Here is a 21,165-nt window from a genome sequence, read left to right as displayed (position 1 = left end):
GTGCTGTCTCATTTTACAGGGAAAGAATTTGGACAACTAAAATATAGGATAGTCCCTTGCTTTGCTCCCTTCGGAATTCCGCACCGGTTGAATTGTACCCAAGACTTTGGATTCGAAACTTGACAAAAGGCTGGAAGATTCTTCCACTAGAAAGGTATAGTTTTAGTCATATTATGTGGGGCTTCACAAAACAAAATTAATAAGTAAAATTATACTTTCTAGTTTCTACACATTGAATTGAACTGAAAAGTTTGAAACGGAGAAATATCGTGCATGTTTGGTTGTCATTACCTCATGGAAAAAATATTCTTTAATAAGTTGCCAATTTTTTTCATAACAGAGAAAATATTTGAAATTTTTTTCTAAAAAACCTTTTTTAAAGGTTATAATATTCATCTTTAAATAAGGATATTTAACATAATTGATAAATAAAGAGTACAATTAGATAAAGAGAATCAGGAGTGCACCAATTTGGACAACTGATTTCATAATGTGTGAGCTGAAAGAAGCAGATTGTTTTTTGCTTTTACTTTAGAATATTGATTTACCTTCTAAATTTGTATAGTAAAAAGTAAAAATCCAATACATTTTGAGTTATATCGAATAGTTCTTATATACTTTAATTTTCTTCTCATATCTATGTTTTTATATATTCTTCATTTGTTCTGTTTTGTCTTTGCATAATTTTTGCCATGTCCATGTGTTCCTAGGTCATCATTTAAAGTACCATCTAACACATACCGAACAAAACTAGAACTTTCTTGAAGTAACTAATGATTAGAGAAATAGTAGAATGTCATGGCATTGGGGTTCGGCTATATTTTTATGTTGGTTGCCGAAAACCTAACACAACCCTCCTCTTTTATCCGGGTTTGGGACCGGCTATGTACCGCAAGTGTAACATAGGCGGAGTTTAGAGAAATAGTAGAATGACTTATTTAAATTCATATTTTAATTTGGTTTAAAAAGACAAATTATACACATAAGATAAACTAAAAGAATAATGCACAATCTTGTTTTTGTCTGTTTTTATCCATTATTTCAATGAAGTATAAATTATTTTATTTGAATTTGTCATGTGATTTAATCATGTATAACCTCTCATCATTAATAAAAGATGAAAAATTTAAGCAACTACATGTATAAAATATCATCTTGTTTTCATTCTATTTCAAATATAAAAAAAAGTTTAGAAAAATGAAAAACAAAAGAGAAATATTTTTCAATCAAAATTAACATATCGATTAAAAAAAAATGTAGAAAATTTTCAATACATAACAAATTGGATATCATAAATTTCCAGTCTGCCACCAGAGGGCAGCCAAAGTTTACACATGAATGATCTCTTCATGAAGGATTATCTGTAATTGACAAACAATTTCTAGTTAGTTCTTATCAGCACCTTCATCAAAATCTCTGGAAACTCCAACCCTGAAATCCAGCTGTTTCTGATGTTTATTGCGGCGGCGCTCATCGAAATCATCCCATCCTTCAAACTGCAAGAAAATACCAGTATATTGCAACTCTGTTTCTTAGGCATTCCGTGATCCAAAGAACTAACAGAACTATGATAAACTTCCATTTTAAAAAAATAATACCAACAAGTCTTATCCCAGCAGTGGGATCCGCTATCATAGATCAAACGACGTCAAAATTCCCTCTCATAGAATACATTTGTGCCTTATCATATATATGTTTGATTAAAAGAAGTAAGAAAGATGTTCAGACCTGGCGAAGAATATCAATGGTAATTTCTGTGTTGTGGAGATCCAGCGTAGAGAGCTGAAGGCAAGTCTTGAATAGTTTAGAAGGAAGAGATTTCATGGCATTGTTACTCAGATACAAAGCCTGCATAGTGGTAAAAGTGGAGAAAGAAAGTAATATTTTGATGCCTGTAATGGTTATATAAAAGGGGAAATCATGTAATTCTGAAAAAAACAAACTGTCTTTAATAGCAGCATAAAGGGTGTATATGCATGGTTTAGTATGTGGTAATCCACTGTTTATAAAATTATGTGAAAAGGTATTAATAACCAACCATTTGTGAAGTAGAGTATAGAATAAAGACCTTCATTTGATACATCAAAGTAGCACAAATTTGCAAGAATGAAACAGTAACAGGCTAACAGCATATAATGAAAGTTCCTAATGTCCAATCATAAATAACATGAAAAGTTGATGATGAAGCAAGGGAGAAAGAACACTGTTTCTTGTTTTATAAGGCCAAAATGGGGAAAATAGGACACCTTCAAATTCTTAAAACTGCTAAATGTCTCTGGCAATTCTGACAAGAAATTTGAAGAGAAATCAACCTGTGCCACAAGAAAATTACATAAGCATTTAAGAGTACATTTCATCCATATGTTATAGTTTTGCAAAACTATTTGGGTAGTTCCTCTGGAATCACAAATTGAGAAAGACGACTTGAAACAAACAACCGTACCTCAACAAGAGAATGACAATTTCCTAAAGATTCACCAACTGTATTCATCCTGAGAAAAAGAGACACGCCAATCAATACAATAAAATTTTACAGATAAAATAACTTGGTGTTAGTATTTGTTCAGAACAGTTTTACAACAGAAGTTACTGAACAAGACAAACGTTGGAACGGATTCTTCAGCTAAGTATTGTACCTATTATTGTTGACTCGCAAAACTTCTAATTGGGTAAGCTTCCCAATTTCATTAGGAAGGCCAACCAACTTATTATTGGATACATGAAGTTCCCTTAAGGCGGTTAAAGATCCCAGTGCAGATGGCAAAGTAGTCAAACTGCAGAAATCATGTGAAATAAGCAAATTACATAAAGGACCAATCAATTTCAATCAACATATGGATCTATAAGGCAAATTTGATACAGAATATGATTTATCCCCACAAATTTTCTAAGGATTTAACACGATACATAGAATTAAATACTAAAACAGAACACATGAGGTAAGAGGTATTGGTAGTCTAAGACAAAATGCTAGTAGTATGCTAGAGTTAGAAACATTTAAGACCATTAAACTAAAAAATTCACCTAAACTTGTGGAGCTTTAAAAAAAAAAAAACTAACTAACTCAAATTGTAAACTTCAGAGTTTACTCATAAAATCGTAAAACTTGTGAGAGCTTATGAGTTGACTTGAGAGTGATGACCTTGAAAAACATAATGAAAGGACTTAGGAGCATAAATACCTACATCCTTGACCTCTTCATATGTAGAGCGTAACTAACTACGGCCTATTATGATGGTATGGAGTAGAGAGTAGACAATCAACAAATGATAATCCCTAATACATGCAATCTTGATGAGTTGATGTAAATTCTTTGTTGTTCTATGTGAGTTAGGACAAAAACAAGTGCACAATGAATAGTTGCCAGGAGGCCCATGACGTCAATGATGATCTACTCACTTGTTCTGGTTTAATGATAATACTGTTAGGTACTTCAGAGGTGTTAGTCCTTCCCAGCTGATTGATTCATCCGATAAGCAGTTTGCATTAATGAATAGCTTCTGCAGAATTTTCAAAGTTGCAAGGTGTGTTAAATTAAACATTACTTCCTCTAAAATGTTTGTATGCAGATGAAACAGAAAACCTATAAAGGGATACAGAAGTTCAGCTTACCTCTAGACCAGTAAGATGAGCAATCGCAGAAGGGAGGGTTTTAATTGAATTGTTGTTGCAATCTAGAACTCGAGCAGAAGACTCACAAGCCCACACTTCATCAGGTATGACCTACTTAAATTGAAATTGCTATGAAAAATGAGAATGCAAGAACAATAATTGACAAGCAATTTTAATTTTAAATACCATATGCAGGAAAGAAAGAAAGGATGAAAAATCTATTTAGGTTGCCTTTTGCCATTGTTGTCTTTTTGCTACTCCCTTTCCTTTCACAATTAAGGCAGACAGAAATTTCAAATGACTAACCACCAAATAACCTTCAAATAAAAACATGTCATTAAGTAAAATTAAACATGTGCCTCTTTCTTATACATCGATTGTTAAGCTCCAACTCCAAGATTTCCAATATAATTTGATTAATATATCGTAAAATCATGAACTGTTTATTACCTCCAAGTTGCATTCAGACAATGCTACAACCCCAGTCACCTTCCAACGTTCCACCCTGTTCTTCACAGGAACTTTATTCGCATCATTACTCGACCCAGAATGGCTATCTCTCCTCAATTTGGGAACAACCTGAGCTTTCTTCAAGACAGGACCCTCCTACACAAGAAATTTTAAATCTTCATGCTGCATTTTAGTATTTTACTGAGTGTAATAGGAAGTAGAAACAACAACAACAACAACAACAATAAAGCCATATCCCATTACATGGAGTTGGACACATGGATCAAACGATATCATTGAGCTCTATCATGTTTCAGTGAAACTGTTTTACACGTAGATCTCCTTTGACCACCTCATGTATGGTCTTCTTGGATCTTCCTCTATCTTTCAACCCCCTGATTACTTTCCATCTCATCCACCCTCCTAACTAAATGCTCTACTGATCTTCTTGTCACATGTCTAAACTACCTAAGACGATATTCTATCTTTCCAATAATAGGTGTTACTCCAATTTTTTCTCTTATATCTTCGTTCCTATTTTGTCCATTAGTGTGTAGCCACTCATCCATATCAGAATATATATATATATATATATATATATATATATATATATATATATATATATATTCTCACCCCATAACTTCTTGATGAAATCACACAGTATTGGTGATGATCAATCATGCTAGAATTTAGTTGATTTGTTTGACCACAATTTCCTTTCAAGATATACATTTTTCATCAACTTCCTAGTATGGCTTGCACGGTAGGAATTCTAGTTTAAGCCAAGCTTTCCCTTCGTTTTATTGCCTACCAAAAGCAAATAAACAAATCTATTGAATACTATCTCCATAGCACAAAAATAAAACCCCTTTGAATGCTTCGTCGAATCAAGTAGTTGAGTAAACATTTTAAGATGAAAACCACACCAGAGGTAATCAATCCTGTTTGAGCATTAAAATCGCTATACGGAGCACACCTCTCCGAACAACGATTTCTCCATACCCATGCCTCAAACCCAAGACACGTTAGAAAGGGCAGCCTTTACACAAGCATCCGGCATTAACACTGGATCCAAAGAAGGATCGCACCTAAAGAGTGTAATGCAGACAGCCTATCTTGATAATTGCATCAGTAGCCAATTCCACAGCTTGAACCCGTGACTTCGAGGTCACACAGAGACAACTCACGTATTGCTCTAAGACTCCTCTTCCAAGACCACACGTTAAGGGGTCAAAAATTCTGCCACTCAAATGGGCCATGTGTTGCTTGGGAGCTTTACCCTATAATGGAGCAACCATGTTGAAAGAAACCAAATATCGGGATTGAACAAACTCTATAAGAGTATTAGGACCGTCTCATATTCTCAATTCTCATGTTGATTCTAAGAGAGAAAGACACAAAATTTATCATATTGCCCTAAAGCCAAAACAATCAATCCCCACTTTCTTTCTTTTACTAAAGTAAGTACCATTAGCAACAAAAAGCAAAGAAAGAAAGAAACGAATAACTGCATATAGAAGACAAGAGAAGAGAATACCCCTTGATGTAAGCCCTGTGAAGCAAGAAGCATGAGCTTAGAGCCATTGGTCAAACCGGATGCTCCCAAAGTGTTGTGGTCTTCCAGAACCTTCCCTGTTTGTTATGATAAATTCAAAAACGAAAAAAAAGGAAAGGATAGTGAAAGCGGTTAGTTAGTTAGTTGGTTAGTTGCTTGCCTTTGAAGATGAGCTTCTGGCCACGTGGCAGGACGTTGGTGGAAGAGAGAAGGAGTGATTTGAGGTCTTTGATGGTTGATTCCGATGCGATTGAGATTGGTATCGTCTTCCCTCCGAACTTCACGTTTATGGCTATGCTTCTCGTTGAAGAAGGAGCTTCCTCCATTCTTATTCGATCCAATTCCAGAAATGGATTCGATTTTGCACTCCTTCACTGCATTCTTCTATGCTTCGCCTCTTCCTAAATTTTCAGTTAAAATTATTTAGGGGTATTTTAGGAAATCAAAATATAATTACTATCTGATAACTAAATACAGAAATGCTAATTTTCAAGAATCGTGTACTAATCAAGTAGAAAAATTTAGGTAATTTTAGCATTTTTATATAAAATAAAAATTAAAAAATTATTATTTTTATTTTTGTAATTTTTTGAAAATATCCCAGCAATTTTAATGGAATTGTTTGTTTGATGTAACATACTAGCACAAGAAATCTTCCCATGGTTCAAAAATTGACCGAAGTAACAAAAAAATTAGCTACTATACTATTTTAATTTTTTTTTTGGTGACAAAATGAAATACTATTTTAATTTAAGATAAAAATGAATTGTCATTAAATCAATAAAAAAATTAGAAAATTAGTAAATAAAATTTTTGTGGATAATTTATTTAAAATAATAAAAAATAATTTAAAAAATATATTTTATATATGTTAATATATTATTTTATTATATTGATTAAATTTTATTTAAAATTTTAAATTTTTCAACATCTAATTTTACTAGTTCAATAATCAATTCAAATTTTATAACTTTAGATTTTTCAGCTCACTCTTTTATTTAAAATTTTAAACAATAAAAAGAGGAGGATGATGATAATAATAAAAAAGGATGAAGAGAAAAAAAAAAGAAAAAATTAAACAACAAAAATAACAACGTGAAGAAAAAAATAAGATAGTGGTGACGGTAATAACGACGACAACGATAGCAGTAGTGATGATGACAATTGCATTAAAAAATAAATACAAAAAAATAAATACAAAAAAAGGAAAGACGATAATGACAACTAAGGAAAAGAAGACCTATGTTCAAAACAATAGACCACTAAAGAAAACACTTTATTCATATTCAAATAAATATATGAATTTGGTTTATTAGGGGTGTCTCCGGATCGGATATCGCCGAAAGTTCGATCCGATCCGCACAATTTTCATCGGATCGGATTGGATATGATATCCGCATTTTTTAGTGTCGGATCCGATCCGCAAATGTGCGGATCGGATCGGATTGAATATCGGATATATCCGCATAATTAAATCTTCTTTTTTTAATCATATTTCTATATAAAAAAATTCAATAAAAATATTTCTTTCATATTTTTAAATTTATTTATTCCTAAAATATTTTTAATCAAACTCTTTCTAAATAACAAAAATAAAATAATACAATATATGAATAATAATTACTAACTAAAACATACAAATAAGTAAATATAATACCAAATATATATTTATTTATTTATTTTTAATTATTATTGTGCAGATCCGCGGATATAGAGCAGATATCCGCGACCCGATCCGCAAAGGGTACAGATCGGATCCGATCTGATCAATTTGCGGATTGGATTGTATCCGCAATTTTCGGATCGGATTCGAATATTTACCGCGGATCTACGGATACTATCCGATCCATGGACACCCCTATGGTTTATAGTTTTACTAATGCCGTTTATCCATCAATTTATTTGTTCAAATACAAAATAATTAAGATTTGTAATATTAAGAAAAATTTCAAAAATAACAAAAAAATAATACCTAGTACATTCAAATTAAAAAAAGCGTTGATTATCGATACAAAAATACAATATTTTTGCGGCCATTTAGTCGGAGAAATACGCTAAATAAATTCGAAAAATACAATGGTCCTCAGATAGCAGTGGTTCTAAACCGTCGAAAATTATCATCGAATTCAATAACCACCACTAAATCAACCAACGTTATTCGTTGGTATTGTAACAGTTGTGCTAGCGGTTTATTAAAATTGTCGCAATGTTAAATCTCCACCCCCTAAACAGCAATGCTTCTAAAACCGCTGATATGTTATTTTGCGACAGTTTAAAATTACTGTAAATCCATAAAAAAAATCGCCACAAATTACCTGTTCTTTTGTAGTGCTAGGCGTCTAGGCCTCATTGGGCTAAAACTTTTGATTGGGTTACTGTGGTTTTACAAACATAACCATATCCATATTTATGAACAAAAAAAAAAAGAAAAAAAAAAGAATTAGATCAAAATAGGATATAAGTTACTAGATATCTAAACATAAATTATATGTAATACTATCTTAAAACTTTTTCAATCTATGAATATAAGATGGTTTTATTTCTATACACGATATAAGATCCTGCTCCAAGACAGAAAAGCTGCTTATCTTTGTTTTAGGTATTGTTTGTTTGGATTGAAAAACCAGTGGAAAGAAAATAAAAGGAAAGAAGTAAGAGGGAAAACATTTATTTTCCCTTGTTTGTTTAGAATGAAATTTTTAATGGAAAACTAAAATAGTGTAAAATTCAGAGTGGGTCCCACCTAAAATTTTTCTTTCCAACCCTGGACGGAAAACTGAAGGAAAAAGAAAACCCAACAGCATTATCTCATATTTGCCCTTTTATAAAAAAAAGAGAACAAAAAATAGAAAAGAGTTCTTCTCCAAGCATGGCGAAATTGAGAGGGACATAGAAGTATTGAAGCTCTGTTTTCACCACAAAATCAGAGTGCATTTCTTCTTCAATCTTGTTGTTAGTATCAACATTGTACTACAATTATTCTCAATCTAACCTTACACAAATAGGTTAGGGTTCTACGATCTCTGATGTGAAAAAGTTGTCATTTTTCTTCTTTCCTTCATATGTGAAACGACTTCTGCAGTATGAAATCTGTGGTAGTTCTTGACATTTTTATTTTTAATTTGTATTGATAGCTTTATTGTCTCTATCTTTTTATTTTATTCTTTTTTTTTTTGCGTTGAGCTACGGTGCCTTGTGATTTGAGTGCGTTACTTTGTTCTGTTCTGTCATAACTAAGAAATAGAAAGTTGTGATACTAAAAAATCCAGAACTTTTTAAATCTGTTGGTTACAAATAAAATGTTAGGGTTTTATCTATTTCAGATATAGGTAATATTTTGTATATGTACATTATTTATTCTGTTGTTGTTAATGTTAACTTTTGGCTTTTGTACCCCAAAAATGATATTGCAAGATCTAAATTTAAAATTCAATAATTATAGAAAAAAATTGCTTTTCATTCAGTGTTTGCTTTAAACATGTTTGATTAATTTTGTAGTTTCAGCATGTAATAGACTTGGTGATGAAGATTGGAAGTTGTTTTACTGCATAATTTTAACTGTAAGCACGGCATGGAAAACTTTTTTTTTTTGATGATTTTCCCTTATTCCAAATATGCAATCCTATTCTGGTTGAAAATCAAGAGCATGGATCAGATGTTTCCATAGGTAATCAGAGACTTATATATATCGTTGAGAGTCAAGGACATTTATTAACTGTTCTCAAAGAAAATTGAGAGAGGGATAAGCAACTTTGTACAATAACAATGTTGTGTTATACTGTCTACATGTTATATTTACTTAAAGTGATGGCTAAAAAAGTTGACAAACCCATAAGAGATCACATTATTGGGAGAGAAGAGATTCGAGCCACTTTGTTACAACAGTTGCGCGAAACTAATAGGTGCCGTGATATTTTACGAATGAGCCCACATGCCTTTGTAGAGTTATGTGCAAAATTAAGGGCAACCGGCCATGTGAAGGATACTATACATGTCACAGTTGAGGAGCAAGTAGCTAGATTCTTATATATTATAGGTCATAATGTTAAAAATAGAACCATTTTATTCTTCTTCCACCGGTCTGGAGAGACAATCAGTCGTAATTTTCATGCTGTTCTAAGAGTTGCAATCTCACTTGAAGAAGAGTTTTTTCAACAACCTTCCGGAACAACCATTCCCTCAGAGATTCTTTGAAGCAATAGATTTTATCCATATTTTAAGGTATGATTAGTTATACATTGAATTAGACAATCATAATTAGTATACAAAACAACTTTTCTTTTTAATTAAGTAATATGTGTAGGACTGTATTGGAGCCATTGATGGAACACATGTTATGTTAGAGTCAAGGTTCCAATAGCTGATCAACCTAGATTTCGTGGAAGAAAAGAATGGCCAACTCAGAATGTACTTGCTGCGTGTGGTTTTGATATGAGATTCACATATGCTTTAGCAGGATGGGAAGGCACTGCATCTGACTCTAAAGTTCTTAAAAGTGCACTATCAAGGGATGATAGGCTCAAAATTCCAAGAGGTTTATCTATTAAAATTTTTTTGACATGTTTAAATAAAGTGGTGACATCTAAAGTATAGTCTTTTTATATTATTTTTTTTAGACAAATTTTATCTTGGGGATGCTAGATTCATGCTTAAACATGCTCTAATAACTCCATATCGAGGCGTAAGATACCATTTAAAGGAATTTGTTGGACGTGAACCTGAAAATGCATATGAATTATTTAACCTTCGTCATTCTTCGTTACGAAATATGATAGAAAGATCCTTTGGAGTTTTGAAAAAAAGATTTGCAATTATAGCAGGTGGTACAGAACCTTATTATGACGTAGAGGTTATGGTTGACATTGTCCTAGCATGCATTATACTCCACAACTTTTTAATGGGTGTAGATCCTGGCCAACACTTAATTTCTCAAGTGGATCGAGAATTACAAAATAATAATCCAGAAGCCACTAATGAGGAAAGAGAAGAAGTAAATGAAGATTACAGGCGAGGTGCAGCGCTTAGGGATAACATGGCGGCTCAAATGTGGGCTGACTATCAAATTGAAAGATGAGACTTATTTGAACCTTCATCCTTATGAAGGGGAATGAAATTTTTTGAACCAAAGTGAATGTAATGTGTGAATATCATGTGAATGTTAGGACTATTATGTGTCAAACTAATATTTTCAAAGGTGTAATATTCATGAGTATTGTGAAAAGCATGATATTACTATGTATGAAGTGTGTAGTTGAAACATTCACTTATGATGATAATTATTTTTTAAAATTAATTTAATTACTTGTATTGTAGGAATTACTTCTAAAGGTAATATTCCTGGTTAATTGATGAATTCATCATTAACACTTTTTATATCATTATTTCATTGAAGTTAATTTATAGAAGATTGTTTTTATAATTTAGCTCTTAATTTTTCAGGTTAAGACCAAATGCCAAAGAAGATGGCATTTCAAGGTGACACATCAATCAAAGACAATTTAAGATGGACTGAAGAAATGGATGCAGCTTTCCTTGATGCTTTGATTGAGGAATGTAGCAAAAGAAACAGAGTTGACGGCACTTTTATAACAACTGCATATGTCAACGTTCTTGCAATTCTAAAAACTTCATTCGGGAACCATCTTCGTAAAGATAATCTTAAGAATAGACTGAAGACTTTGAAGGATCAATTTGGAGTTTGTTACGACTTTCATAACTTAAGTGGATTTTCATGGAACCCAGAAACCAAACTCTTTACCGCTGAACCTGAAGTTTGGACTGATTTAATTAAGGTAATTAATTTCATGATAAGTTGTTACTAAAGTTTATAGATACATTTGCGCATGATAAGTTGCAGTATGAAATTATTTTGACCTGTGATTCTAAATGATTAAAATTCTTTACAAGTGTCAAATTTACACATAATATATGCTTCCTCTATCTAAAAAATTTTAACAAATAACTAATATGTGAGGACTAGATTTTCATGAAGCTATTGTTCTTGTATATACTTATCTATGAAACTACTCACAACTTAAGGAAAGAAAATCATATAATTAAATTAATATATATGCATCTATTTTTTTTATATAGGCAAGACCAGATGCAAAAAAGTGGATGCGAATTTCCATCAAACATTATGATAAATTGTATTTTATATACGGTCAAGACAGAGCAACTGAAAATATTGCTGGAAGTGTCAAAGAAAGAAATAAAAGTATGGCCAAGATGAAGGAAACAATTAATTTGAATGAAGATGAATATCAGGGGTTTGAGTGTGAGTGGAATGATTGGCAACCTACCACTCATTCAACTAGCTTTGTTGCAGAGGAGAGCCCTGATTTAGGTAACTCAAACCAATCTAATGGAACACAAGGAAATCATAGAGGTTCTAAGCGTAAAGCACCAATGAGTGGTTTATTTGATGCTGATATGGAACGAATGAGTAAAGGTATTCAAGGATTGACAGATATGTTGAAGGATGGGAATAATTACTATGATAAATCACTTGATATTACTTCGAAGCAAGCGTTAACAGCGGAAAGGCAAGCTGAAACAATTGAGAAACAAGTTATGCTAGCAGAAAGACAAGTTCTGATAGTTGAAGAACAAATTCAAGTTGCCAAGATCCAAGCTCAAGCTGTTGAGAGAGGAATTACATTCCTAGAACAAAGTAGAGCTCGAATTTACTCTGAAAATGATGTGTATAACGAGCTAAAGAAATTGGGTGTTGTTAAAGAGATCTTTTGGAGTTGCTACCGTTTTCTCTATAGAGATGAAAGAGCAAAATGAGAATTTTTTGGTGTTCCCTTTGAAGATCGCCACGGTGCATTGTATGACTTAATGAAGGAAGCTGGTGCAATTTAAGAGGAACACAATCAGTAATGGTAAAACATATTTTGTGCATGTTTAGGATTTTAGGATCTAATGTTGTATAATTTTAGTAGAGCCTCTATATTTTGTAATTAATATACTCATGAGAGTCTTAAAAGAGGCTTATGGTTGGTATATGCTTATGCATTTTGAATATGTAGTTATATATCTTGGATATTGACTGAAGTATATATTTAATGCATCAAAAATTCCATATTATAATATTAGTGTTGTTGTAGTTGCTCTTTGATTAATAGACCCTTTAAAACTACCAGAATTTATGTGGTTGATTATACTGAGGGTGCTAGAATTTCAAAGGTGGTATGCAAATTATTTGGTGTTAATAAATTTGTGTTGTTGATATATCAATTGGATAGTAGATTAGTATTGTGCTTGGAATTTGAAACATATAATGTTTCTTGTTGAAGATAATAAATTTATAAGAAATAGCTTTAAAATATATGAAACTTCAAATCCTTCAAAATATATATACTATTAAAAGAGCAAGCACATGTGTTAGAATATTTTTTTACTGTTGATGTGTATGAAGAGAATTCAGTAGAATTTGTATTAGCTATCCATCATGCTTTGCATGAATCGGGCTGGAGTTTTTTTTTTTAATAATTTAAACAATACATTATATTTTGTCTTAAATTACATGAAGTGATACATTGTGTGATGTATAATTTTATTTGGTATGACTCAAACTTATTATAACATAAAAAAACTATGATTGATGATCTATCTTTAAATTATTAATTGTATTAATATATTTAATTTTATTTTAATTATTTTAAATTAAATAATAAATTTATATACATAGAATATCCTTTTTAAAATACAAGAACAAAAATATCATTTACTACTAATTTATTCTTCTTTCTTCCTAATTTTTTTTTAACCAAACAAAGAAAATTATTCTTTATTTTCTTTTCTTTCTTTCCATTTTTCTTTCATCCAAACAACTCAAAAAAAAAAAAAAATACATTTAAATTCTTTTCTTTCTTTTCTTTCTTTTTTATTTTCTTCCTTTCTGTTTTCATCTTCCCATCCAAACAAATCCTTAATGAGCTTATCTAACTACTGGGTGGTTATTAAATGAATAATGTCATACAATACATGGTGGTAATCTAAGATCCTGTGTTGTGACTTGTGAGGGTAACATTGCATCTTAGAGGTGATTAAAAAATTGATTAAAATGGAATAACGTAAAATTCACTTAAAAGCCAGGCTGTGATCCTAACACCAAACAACGATGTGTCAGTGAAGTGTGATGCCAGACACTTTTTCTCATGCTTCTGAAATTCTCAGTTCTCACCTTGCTATCCACTGTCAAAATTCTTTATTTAAAGCAGGTAATAAAATTTCAAGCAACAAAAATTAAATAATTATGACAAGTCTTAATTTATATTTTAATACTTAAATAAATAAAAATTAAATATTTATATGTTATCTTTGAAAATATTAAAAAATAATAACCATTTGCTGAAGCAAATGTATTACTATTGTTGACAATTTTTCTTTACTGTTTAGACTTATATCCTTGACAGTTATCTGAGAGAGTAATAAGTAATGATTTTTTTCTGTAGCCATAATTTTTGTCCCAAATTTGAGCTTTGTCTAATAAAGTTTTTAATGAAATAATTTGTCTAACGAATTATGAGATAGGGTATTTTTCTTTTAAATTTTTTTGAAGGGGAAGATTCAATAAGACATTATTTTATTCTCTAAAGGACACTAAAAAAAAGAGTTATACAATATATTATGGCGAAGTTCCTATATTTTGAACTGAAATTTAAGTGTTAAATTAATAGAATTAGTTATAAGGAGATATATACTAGCTAACTAACTTAATCAGTTATGAATTATTCCCTTTAACTATAAATAGTCATTCAGATGCTAACCTAATCGAATCAAATCAGTTGACAATAGCGTACAATAATATTATTGGCCTATGAATAACAATGTCTTTTTGTCTTAGATCATCAACTCCATTTGACTTTTACTTCAACTAAGGCTTGTCAAGATAGAACATTAGAAGCTTAAAAGAATTTCCAGTCTATAACTATTTATCCAAAGAACAAAAACACTTTACAATTTCAAAATTTTTAATCAGAACTTAATAATTAGTAGCATATATGCAGCTAGTATACCCCTTCTCCTAACACCTATAGGTATTCATTTATTTTTAGAGTAAAATCTTGGCCTTTTTTTTATTTTTATCATTTTTTTTAATTTAAACAACTTGCACTTTAATAATTAAAAAATAATAATTTATTCTTTATTTTTTTTTATTAGACACATGACTCCTTTTTAAAAAGTGGTATAAAATACTTACATGTGATATTAATTTATACTATTTGATCTTCGTCTGTCTTATATGAATGATAACTATTTGATTTAGACTGTTTATCATTTATATAATCGTCAAAACAATGTTGCAGAAAGAGATGATAACCATTTAATTAAAATATTATTTTAATAATTATGTAAGAGCTAAAGTGCTAAAATATATTACGTCGTCACAAGTAAATATTTTTCGTCATCTTCTACCAAAAATTTTTATAAAAAAACTCATGCCTCTAATAAAAAAATAATAAGAGTTGAATTGTCATTGTTTAATTGTTAAAGTATAAATTATCTAAATTAAAAAATGATAAGACTGAAAAAAAAATTTACTCTTATTTAATTTTTACTATAAAAAAAGATCAAGAATTTATCGAAGTTACAAGTAATTCAGTCAAAACTCTCTTTATATCCGAGATAATTCAAATATTATTAATTGTTACCATTTGCTAGATATCTAAATTTGTATTATTAAATTATGTCAAAAGACAATACAATGAATAACACATGGTAATATAAAAGTGCGAAAATGAATATTCTTATTATAAATTAAGATATTAAAAATAATTGGATGCCTCAATAGTCAAGATCAGAGGCACGAAGTCAGTTAGTCAAAGCTAGAAATTTGTAGTGGAAATTCTTCACCATAATCAAGAAGAAGAACACAATGTTTGCATTAATTTGTTTCCATAATCATATGTAAAGCAAGGGTGGCATCTTTCTCTAGATTGTTCAAAAGTGTTAAATCAATAACAACATGGCATGTGGTTAGAACTTACTCTTAGTAATGTTAATCTTGGATCCCTCCTTGCATCCACTTTTTTTATTATTGTTATTTTTTTTTCTTTTTTTTTTTTATCTCTTCACCCTGCGCCACCATGTGAAACTTTTCAGTATCCACCCACTTTGATGTTGGAGGGTTACTGAAAAAGGTTTAGCTTTTTTGGAAGCCATTGATGCTATTCTTACAAACAAGGCGTGTTCAAGATGTATATCGTGCCATATGACCCCAAGTGGTCACTATGAACACAATCTTCTGCCCTAAATACTTTTTACATTAAACATGTATAATTCTCTTTATCTTTATATAAAATTAATAGTTAAAAATAGTTAGATGATAATTTAGTCAAATATATTAAATTATCTAATAATATTCAATTAATAATTTTACATAAAAACAACTACATATAAATTTTTATCACATTTTAATTATTTGTATTTTTTGTTCTCACTTTTATATTAGATTAAAATGTTAATTCACATTTTATGAGAGATTTTATCCTCATATAATATTTGAATAATTAATATTTAAAAACTTATAGCCTTTTAAGAATCAATATCCTCAAAAATTAGTTCTTAAATTTATAAAAAAATAGAAATACTTAAGAAAAATAAGATTTATTACTGAGATACTATTTACAAATTATAATAAAAATAAAAAAATAATTTTTTTATATGAAGTTGCTAGTTAAGAGTCGTTATTCGTTAGATAACAATTTAGTAAAATATATCAAATCATCTAATAGTAATTCAAGACCTCTAAATGAAGAAGAAAGATTATGACATTTGAGTTATAGCTTGTTGGCATTTTTTTTTCGTTCTTACTTTTATGTTAGAGTAAAGTATTATTTGATTTTAAAAAGATTAAAATCTTAATTCACATTTCATAAGAGATTTTATTCTCGTATAGTATTTGAATAATTAATATATTAACAACTTGAATTTAAATCCGCTAAAGTGATAAAGTAAAAGATTAATCACTATTGATTTTATAACTTTCATGAAATGTGTGTCCTACTGTTAATTGTTTTATTTTAAGAGTGATTAACTTCTCACTTTATTACTTTACCAATTTTTTCACTTTAAAATATTTTGATCGTAAAAAGTTATAGCCTTTTAAAAATCAATATCCTCATGAATTAGTTCTTAAATAAAAAAATATATTAAAAATAAATAAGAAAAATAAGATTTATTACTGAGATACTATTTACAAATTAAATATTCCACACCATTCACTTTAGTTATTTGCATATTTATATGAAGAAACCCAACATGAAGAGAGTTGAATATAAAATTATCTACTAAAATACCCACACTTCTGAGCTGAGGGCTAAATATTATGCATAAAAGTGTAAGTTTTAATTAAGCCAAAAACCGTAAAAAAAGAATTAATGTGGACGAAGGGAAAATTAGCCATAAAATGCAAAGAAGGCTGATGAACTGGATTTATTAAACAAAATATAAGGAATTAACTTGTAAGCAGTAAATATTAATTTTTTTTATTGTTAAATTAGTTTATTATTAATTTTTTTTAGGATTTATGGTCATGATTAAAATTTAATGTTTAGAATTTTTGGTAGTAATGACATTAGTTTTGGATGATGAATAAAGGCGGGACGACGATGTAACTTTGGTTAAAAAATTTAAAGGGTATAATTTGATTATTGAAAGTTTGATGATGATTGTTTTAAGAAAAAATTTATCTTTAAAAATTATCTTTTTGTCTCAAATTTTATAACAGACAATATTTTGGCAGAATTTGTCTCCGAAACAAAAATATATTTATGATTTTATTTCGATTTCTGCATTCGAACATAATTCTATCTCTAAATTTTTTTATTTATTTTTATATTTTTATCTTGAGACAAAATCCAAACAGATCCTAAACACACTCATGTACCTTAGGATGACATATGAAATATATTTACTATAAAAAGTGCATTATTAGTGTGGTACTTTAATTTTTTGTTCACTAGTTAGAAAGATACTTATGAGAGTAAAATAAAATGCAATTCTCAAACAAGGCATTATTAGTGTGGTACTTTAATTTTGCCCTTTTGCATTTTCCTTGATAAGGTTTTAATAAGGTATTTCCTATCATGGGAATATTACATTTTTTTTACTAAGATTTTTTCACTAAATTTTTTCTTAGTAAGGCTTTAATTAATAAGATATATCCTTAATGAACGTCATGTGAATATCCTTAATTTGATCATATTCAGTTCAAATTTAAAAGGTATTAATAGCTAGCAGGTGATAATGATGAAAAACGAGAGAGAAAAATTAGAGTAATGTGTTGTTACATAAGGTATTAAACCTTGGCTTGCTATACAAGAAATGCAACTAATACTTTCAGCTCGCAGTGTTAATTAATTTATAAAACTAATAATCTAGGTACTTCTAGTTATTGTCATATATTCTTAATTTAAATTTAAAATTTTTAATTCTTGAATCACTAATTAAAATTAAATTAGTGTATTTATCATGATGATTAAAATTAAGAACCCAAATTATATCTTTTATGAACAATTATATTTTCTTCAACAATGTTAGGAACCAACTCTATATAAGCCAAGAATCAGCCAACTGGTAAACCAGAGGCACCGGTAACTTTAACCGGATGTTGCTACTGATAAGCACACGGATGTTTCTTTTTCTTGTAAATTAGATGGTTTTGGATATGATTTCTATGTTTCATGTGTTACACATTAATAAAACATAATTAATTATATGGAACCAACTAATGATTGATCAAAGCATCTGTTCCGTGATTCTCTCCTAACACTAGCGTATCTTCCCTCATATTTTGAATGTGGTCAACAATAATTTAAAAAATAAATTAAATTATAAATTAATAAAACTAATTATAATTAATTATATTGTTCCATTTTTAGCTGATTATTAGTTGATTCCTTATACTTTTCCTATTTTCTTCATCAAAGAACTAACCAACTACGAATACAATTAACTAATAAATTTTTTAATAATTATAATATTATCAAAGATCAAACTAATCTCTATATTAACAAATTAGACTATAAATAAAATAAAATTCTAACATGTCCAACTACTTAACTAATTAACTTAATCTTTCATCCTCCCTCACATGAATATTAGAGGCTCTCTAATAATCATGAGTTTGCTGAAATAATTCATGAAACTTTTCTGATGAAATAGGCTTGATCATGACATTAGCCACTTGAGCATCACTTGGATTTGGAAACACACTGCTGCTTCTTTGAACTTCAAAAGATTAAGTTCTTTCCCATATAAATACAATATCTTGCTATAGATTTTCAAATTTTGATATCTGATGCCGAATCTAAATCTGAATACCCTGTGACTCTAAACTCAGTGCAGGGTTACATCTGTAAACCAAAAAATTTTGTCCCTTGCAAGTTCTTAAGAATTTCTTGACAATTTTTCAAGGAGATTTTTTTTTCAGTTAGATTTTGGAGTCATTAGTGTAGGAGCTAGCAGCTATGGATTTTCCATTTCGGCCTTTTTCAAAATGTCACCAATATATTTTTTCTAAGTTAGCACCAAATCTCAACTATCTGATTGATATATATAAAAAATAGTTTATAATGAAAGAAGGAGATATATAAATACTTATATCTCTAAGATATTATTTAAATAAATTTTTTTGGATTTAATTAAATTTTTGTATTATTTTTTTTATCTTATACAATTTTTTTTTAAATAATAATGACTGAAGTCTAGATTTTTTAGTCATAAAAATTCTGCTATTTTAATAAAATTATTTCTTTCAAAAGTTTAAGTTAGTAAAAAAGTATACATAAATAATTATGTTTTTAACAAAATTAATTAAATAGAATTTATTATTAGATGTAATCTTATATCTTTCGTCTTTAGTTATAAATTAACTATTTAAATATTCTACGAACAACATATCAGTAAAACTACCAAAAATAGAATTTTTTCATTATCTCCAATTTTCTCTTCTTCTACAATTTTTACACTTTTTATTTTTATTATTGAGATTGTAGTGATATTTTTAAATAATATGGAGAAGTGGTGTGTGTTTTTTTTGTATGGATAATCATAAAATTGAAGCACAGTTTTGTGTATTTTAATTTTTATTTTGTTATATCACAAATCTAAGGGTCAGATTTGTGGTTTATCCTTTAAAAAAATTTTCAGCTCACACAAATCTAAGGCTCAGATTTTTCTATTACCCCAAATCTGACCCTAAGTTTTGTTTCCAAAAACAAAGCTGAGCCTCCAATTTGTAAGGTTCAATTTAAAAAAAATTATCTCCATATCTATAAAAAACACACCATTTTTTCATAATTGAGCATAACACATTTTAAACTTCTATAACTAAAAAAATTAGCCCAAATTTTATTGTCTTGATTGTTATATTTTATATCATAAATATTTTATTGTTGATAGTTTTTAATATGAATTAACTATTATTTTGGTATCCGAAATATTTAGCCGTTGACAAAAAAGTCTTTGAAAGATGTTATCGATAAAACAGTCATTGAATGATTTGAAAATACAATAAAAAAACCAATAAACATTATATTTTTTGTAAGTAACAAAAAACATTTTTATATTTAGCATACAACTTATTCATTAGATCTAAAATTTTGTAGTAATATTTGAACAAATATTTAAAAGGTGTATAAAAAAATTTGTAACAAAATTTGATCTCTGTTTTTTTTTTATTTTTCAAAAAAATATGGTCATTCAATAGAACTTGGACTTATTGAGAGAGTGAAGGTGATAGAGAAGAGTTGAGCAAATGTAGATTTAATAAAAACATTATTAATAGTACATTAATTTCGTTAAATGTTAGTGAGAAATTTGACGATGAGATAATATTGATATCACTTTAAACGCTTTGGGAAGGACCAAAATAGGATCCACTCCAAATAACGCTTTGGGAAGGACCAAAATAGGATCCACTCCAAATATTGAGGATCAAAACAATATTTTACCTATTTGTCATTAGCATTTTTTGGAATCGTTTTGTCAATGACACTAACTTTTGAATATCATTTTAGTAGTTTACTCTTTTAATATTGTATGAATTATAAAATCAAAAGATTCTAAAATATGTTATGAGAAAAATTCTAGAACCAGCAGAATTTGTTGTTTTTTATCAGTATTTTTAGTCATTAGTATAATTTCTTTAATCTAACAACATGTTTTTAATCCATACTTTTAAATATTGTTAATTAATTGCTGATAAAAAGTAATAAATTTTACGGTTCTCTAGTATTCCTCAAGTAAATGATCAAAATAGTTCATGAAAAATCACTCGTTATTCAAATTAGTTTCTGAAATATTTTTTTAATCAACTCATTCTTTAAAGATTTTAAATTAGTCATGTTAGTCATTTCGTCACTTCTATTGCTAATGATGTAACACCCTCACTACCAGAATGTCACGCTTCCGGCTGCGCCACTCTGATAGCAGGAAGTATTACGACTACTTTACATACTAATATTAAAATAGGAGCCTGTGACTCAACACCGTATCGCTAATTTCTTTAAAAACCGAAAACAAATACTTCATCA

General features: G+C 29.2%; 2 protein-coding genes across 2 annotated transcripts; one reads left to right on the top strand and one right to left on the bottom strand.

Annotated features, from left to right (window-relative positions):
* Positions 1-1,218: 1,218 nt before the first annotated feature.
* LOC112792688 (LRR repeats and ubiquitin-like domain-containing protein At2g30105) lies at positions 1,219-6,222 on the bottom strand. The gene is made up of 10 exons (XM_025836016.3): positions 5,778-6,222; positions 5,600-5,694; positions 4,063-4,218; positions 3,613-3,723; positions 3,400-3,500; positions 2,637-2,774; positions 2,444-2,492; positions 2,247-2,312; positions 1,729-1,848; positions 1,219-1,496 (listed from the first exon to the last, which is right to left on the bottom strand). Exons 1-10 carry the CDS (start codon positions 5,941-5,943, stop codon positions 1,386-1,388), a joined length of 1,113 nt encoding a protein of 370 aa, XP_025691801.1. The 5' UTR covers positions 5,944-6,222; the 3' UTR covers positions 1,219-1,385.
* Positions 6,223-9,424: 3,202 nt separating this feature from the next.
* On the top strand, positions 9,425-10,691 carry LOC112795097 (uncharacterized). Its single transcript, XM_025837075.1, has 3 exons — positions 9,425-9,762; positions 9,961-10,151; positions 10,234-10,691. Exons 1-3 carry the CDS (start codon positions 9,425-9,427, stop codon positions 10,689-10,691), a joined length of 987 nt encoding a protein of 328 aa, XP_025692860.1.
* The last annotated feature ends 10,474 nt before the right edge of the window (positions 10,692-21,165 follow it).

This window comes from Arachis hypogaea, chromosome 1, assembly GCF_003086295.3.
Source record: "Arachis hypogaea cultivar Tifrunner chromosome 1, arahy.Tifrunner.gnm2.J5K5, whole genome shotgun sequence".
NCBI classification, from domain to species: Eukaryota; Viridiplantae; Streptophyta; class Magnoliopsida; order Fabales; family Fabaceae; genus Arachis; species Arachis hypogaea.
The sequence above is the reverse complement of the archived record's forward strand: the minus strand, read 5'-3'. Positions and strand labels throughout refer to the sequence as shown.

Bases quoted from the DNA above. Each gene is read 5' to 3' on its own strand.
- LOC112792688 (XM_025836016.3), bottom strand. From the start codon at position 5,943: ATGGAGGAAGCTCCTTCTTCAACGAGAAGCATAGCCATAAACGTGAAG. The intron at 5,695-5,777 runs GCAAGCAACTAA...CATAACAAACAG, and splicing joins CCAGAAGCTCATCTTCAAAG to GGAAGGTTCTGGAAGACCAC. The intron at 2,493-2,636 runs GTACAATACTTA...TCTTTTTCTCAG, and splicing joins TTGCGAGTCAACAATAATAG to GATGAATACAGTTGGTGAAT.
- LOC112795097 (XM_025837075.1), top strand. From the start codon at position 9,425: ATGGCTAAAAAAGTTGACAAACCCATAAGAGATCACATTATTGGGAGA. The intron at 9,763-9,960 runs GTTTTTTCAACA...ATGTTATGTTAG, and splicing joins GCAATCTCACTTGAAGAAGA to AGTCAAGGTTCCAATAGCTG. The intron at 10,152-10,233 runs GTTTATCTATTA...TATTTTTTTTAG, and splicing joins TAGGCTCAAAATTCCAAGAG to ACAAATTTTATCTTGGGGAT.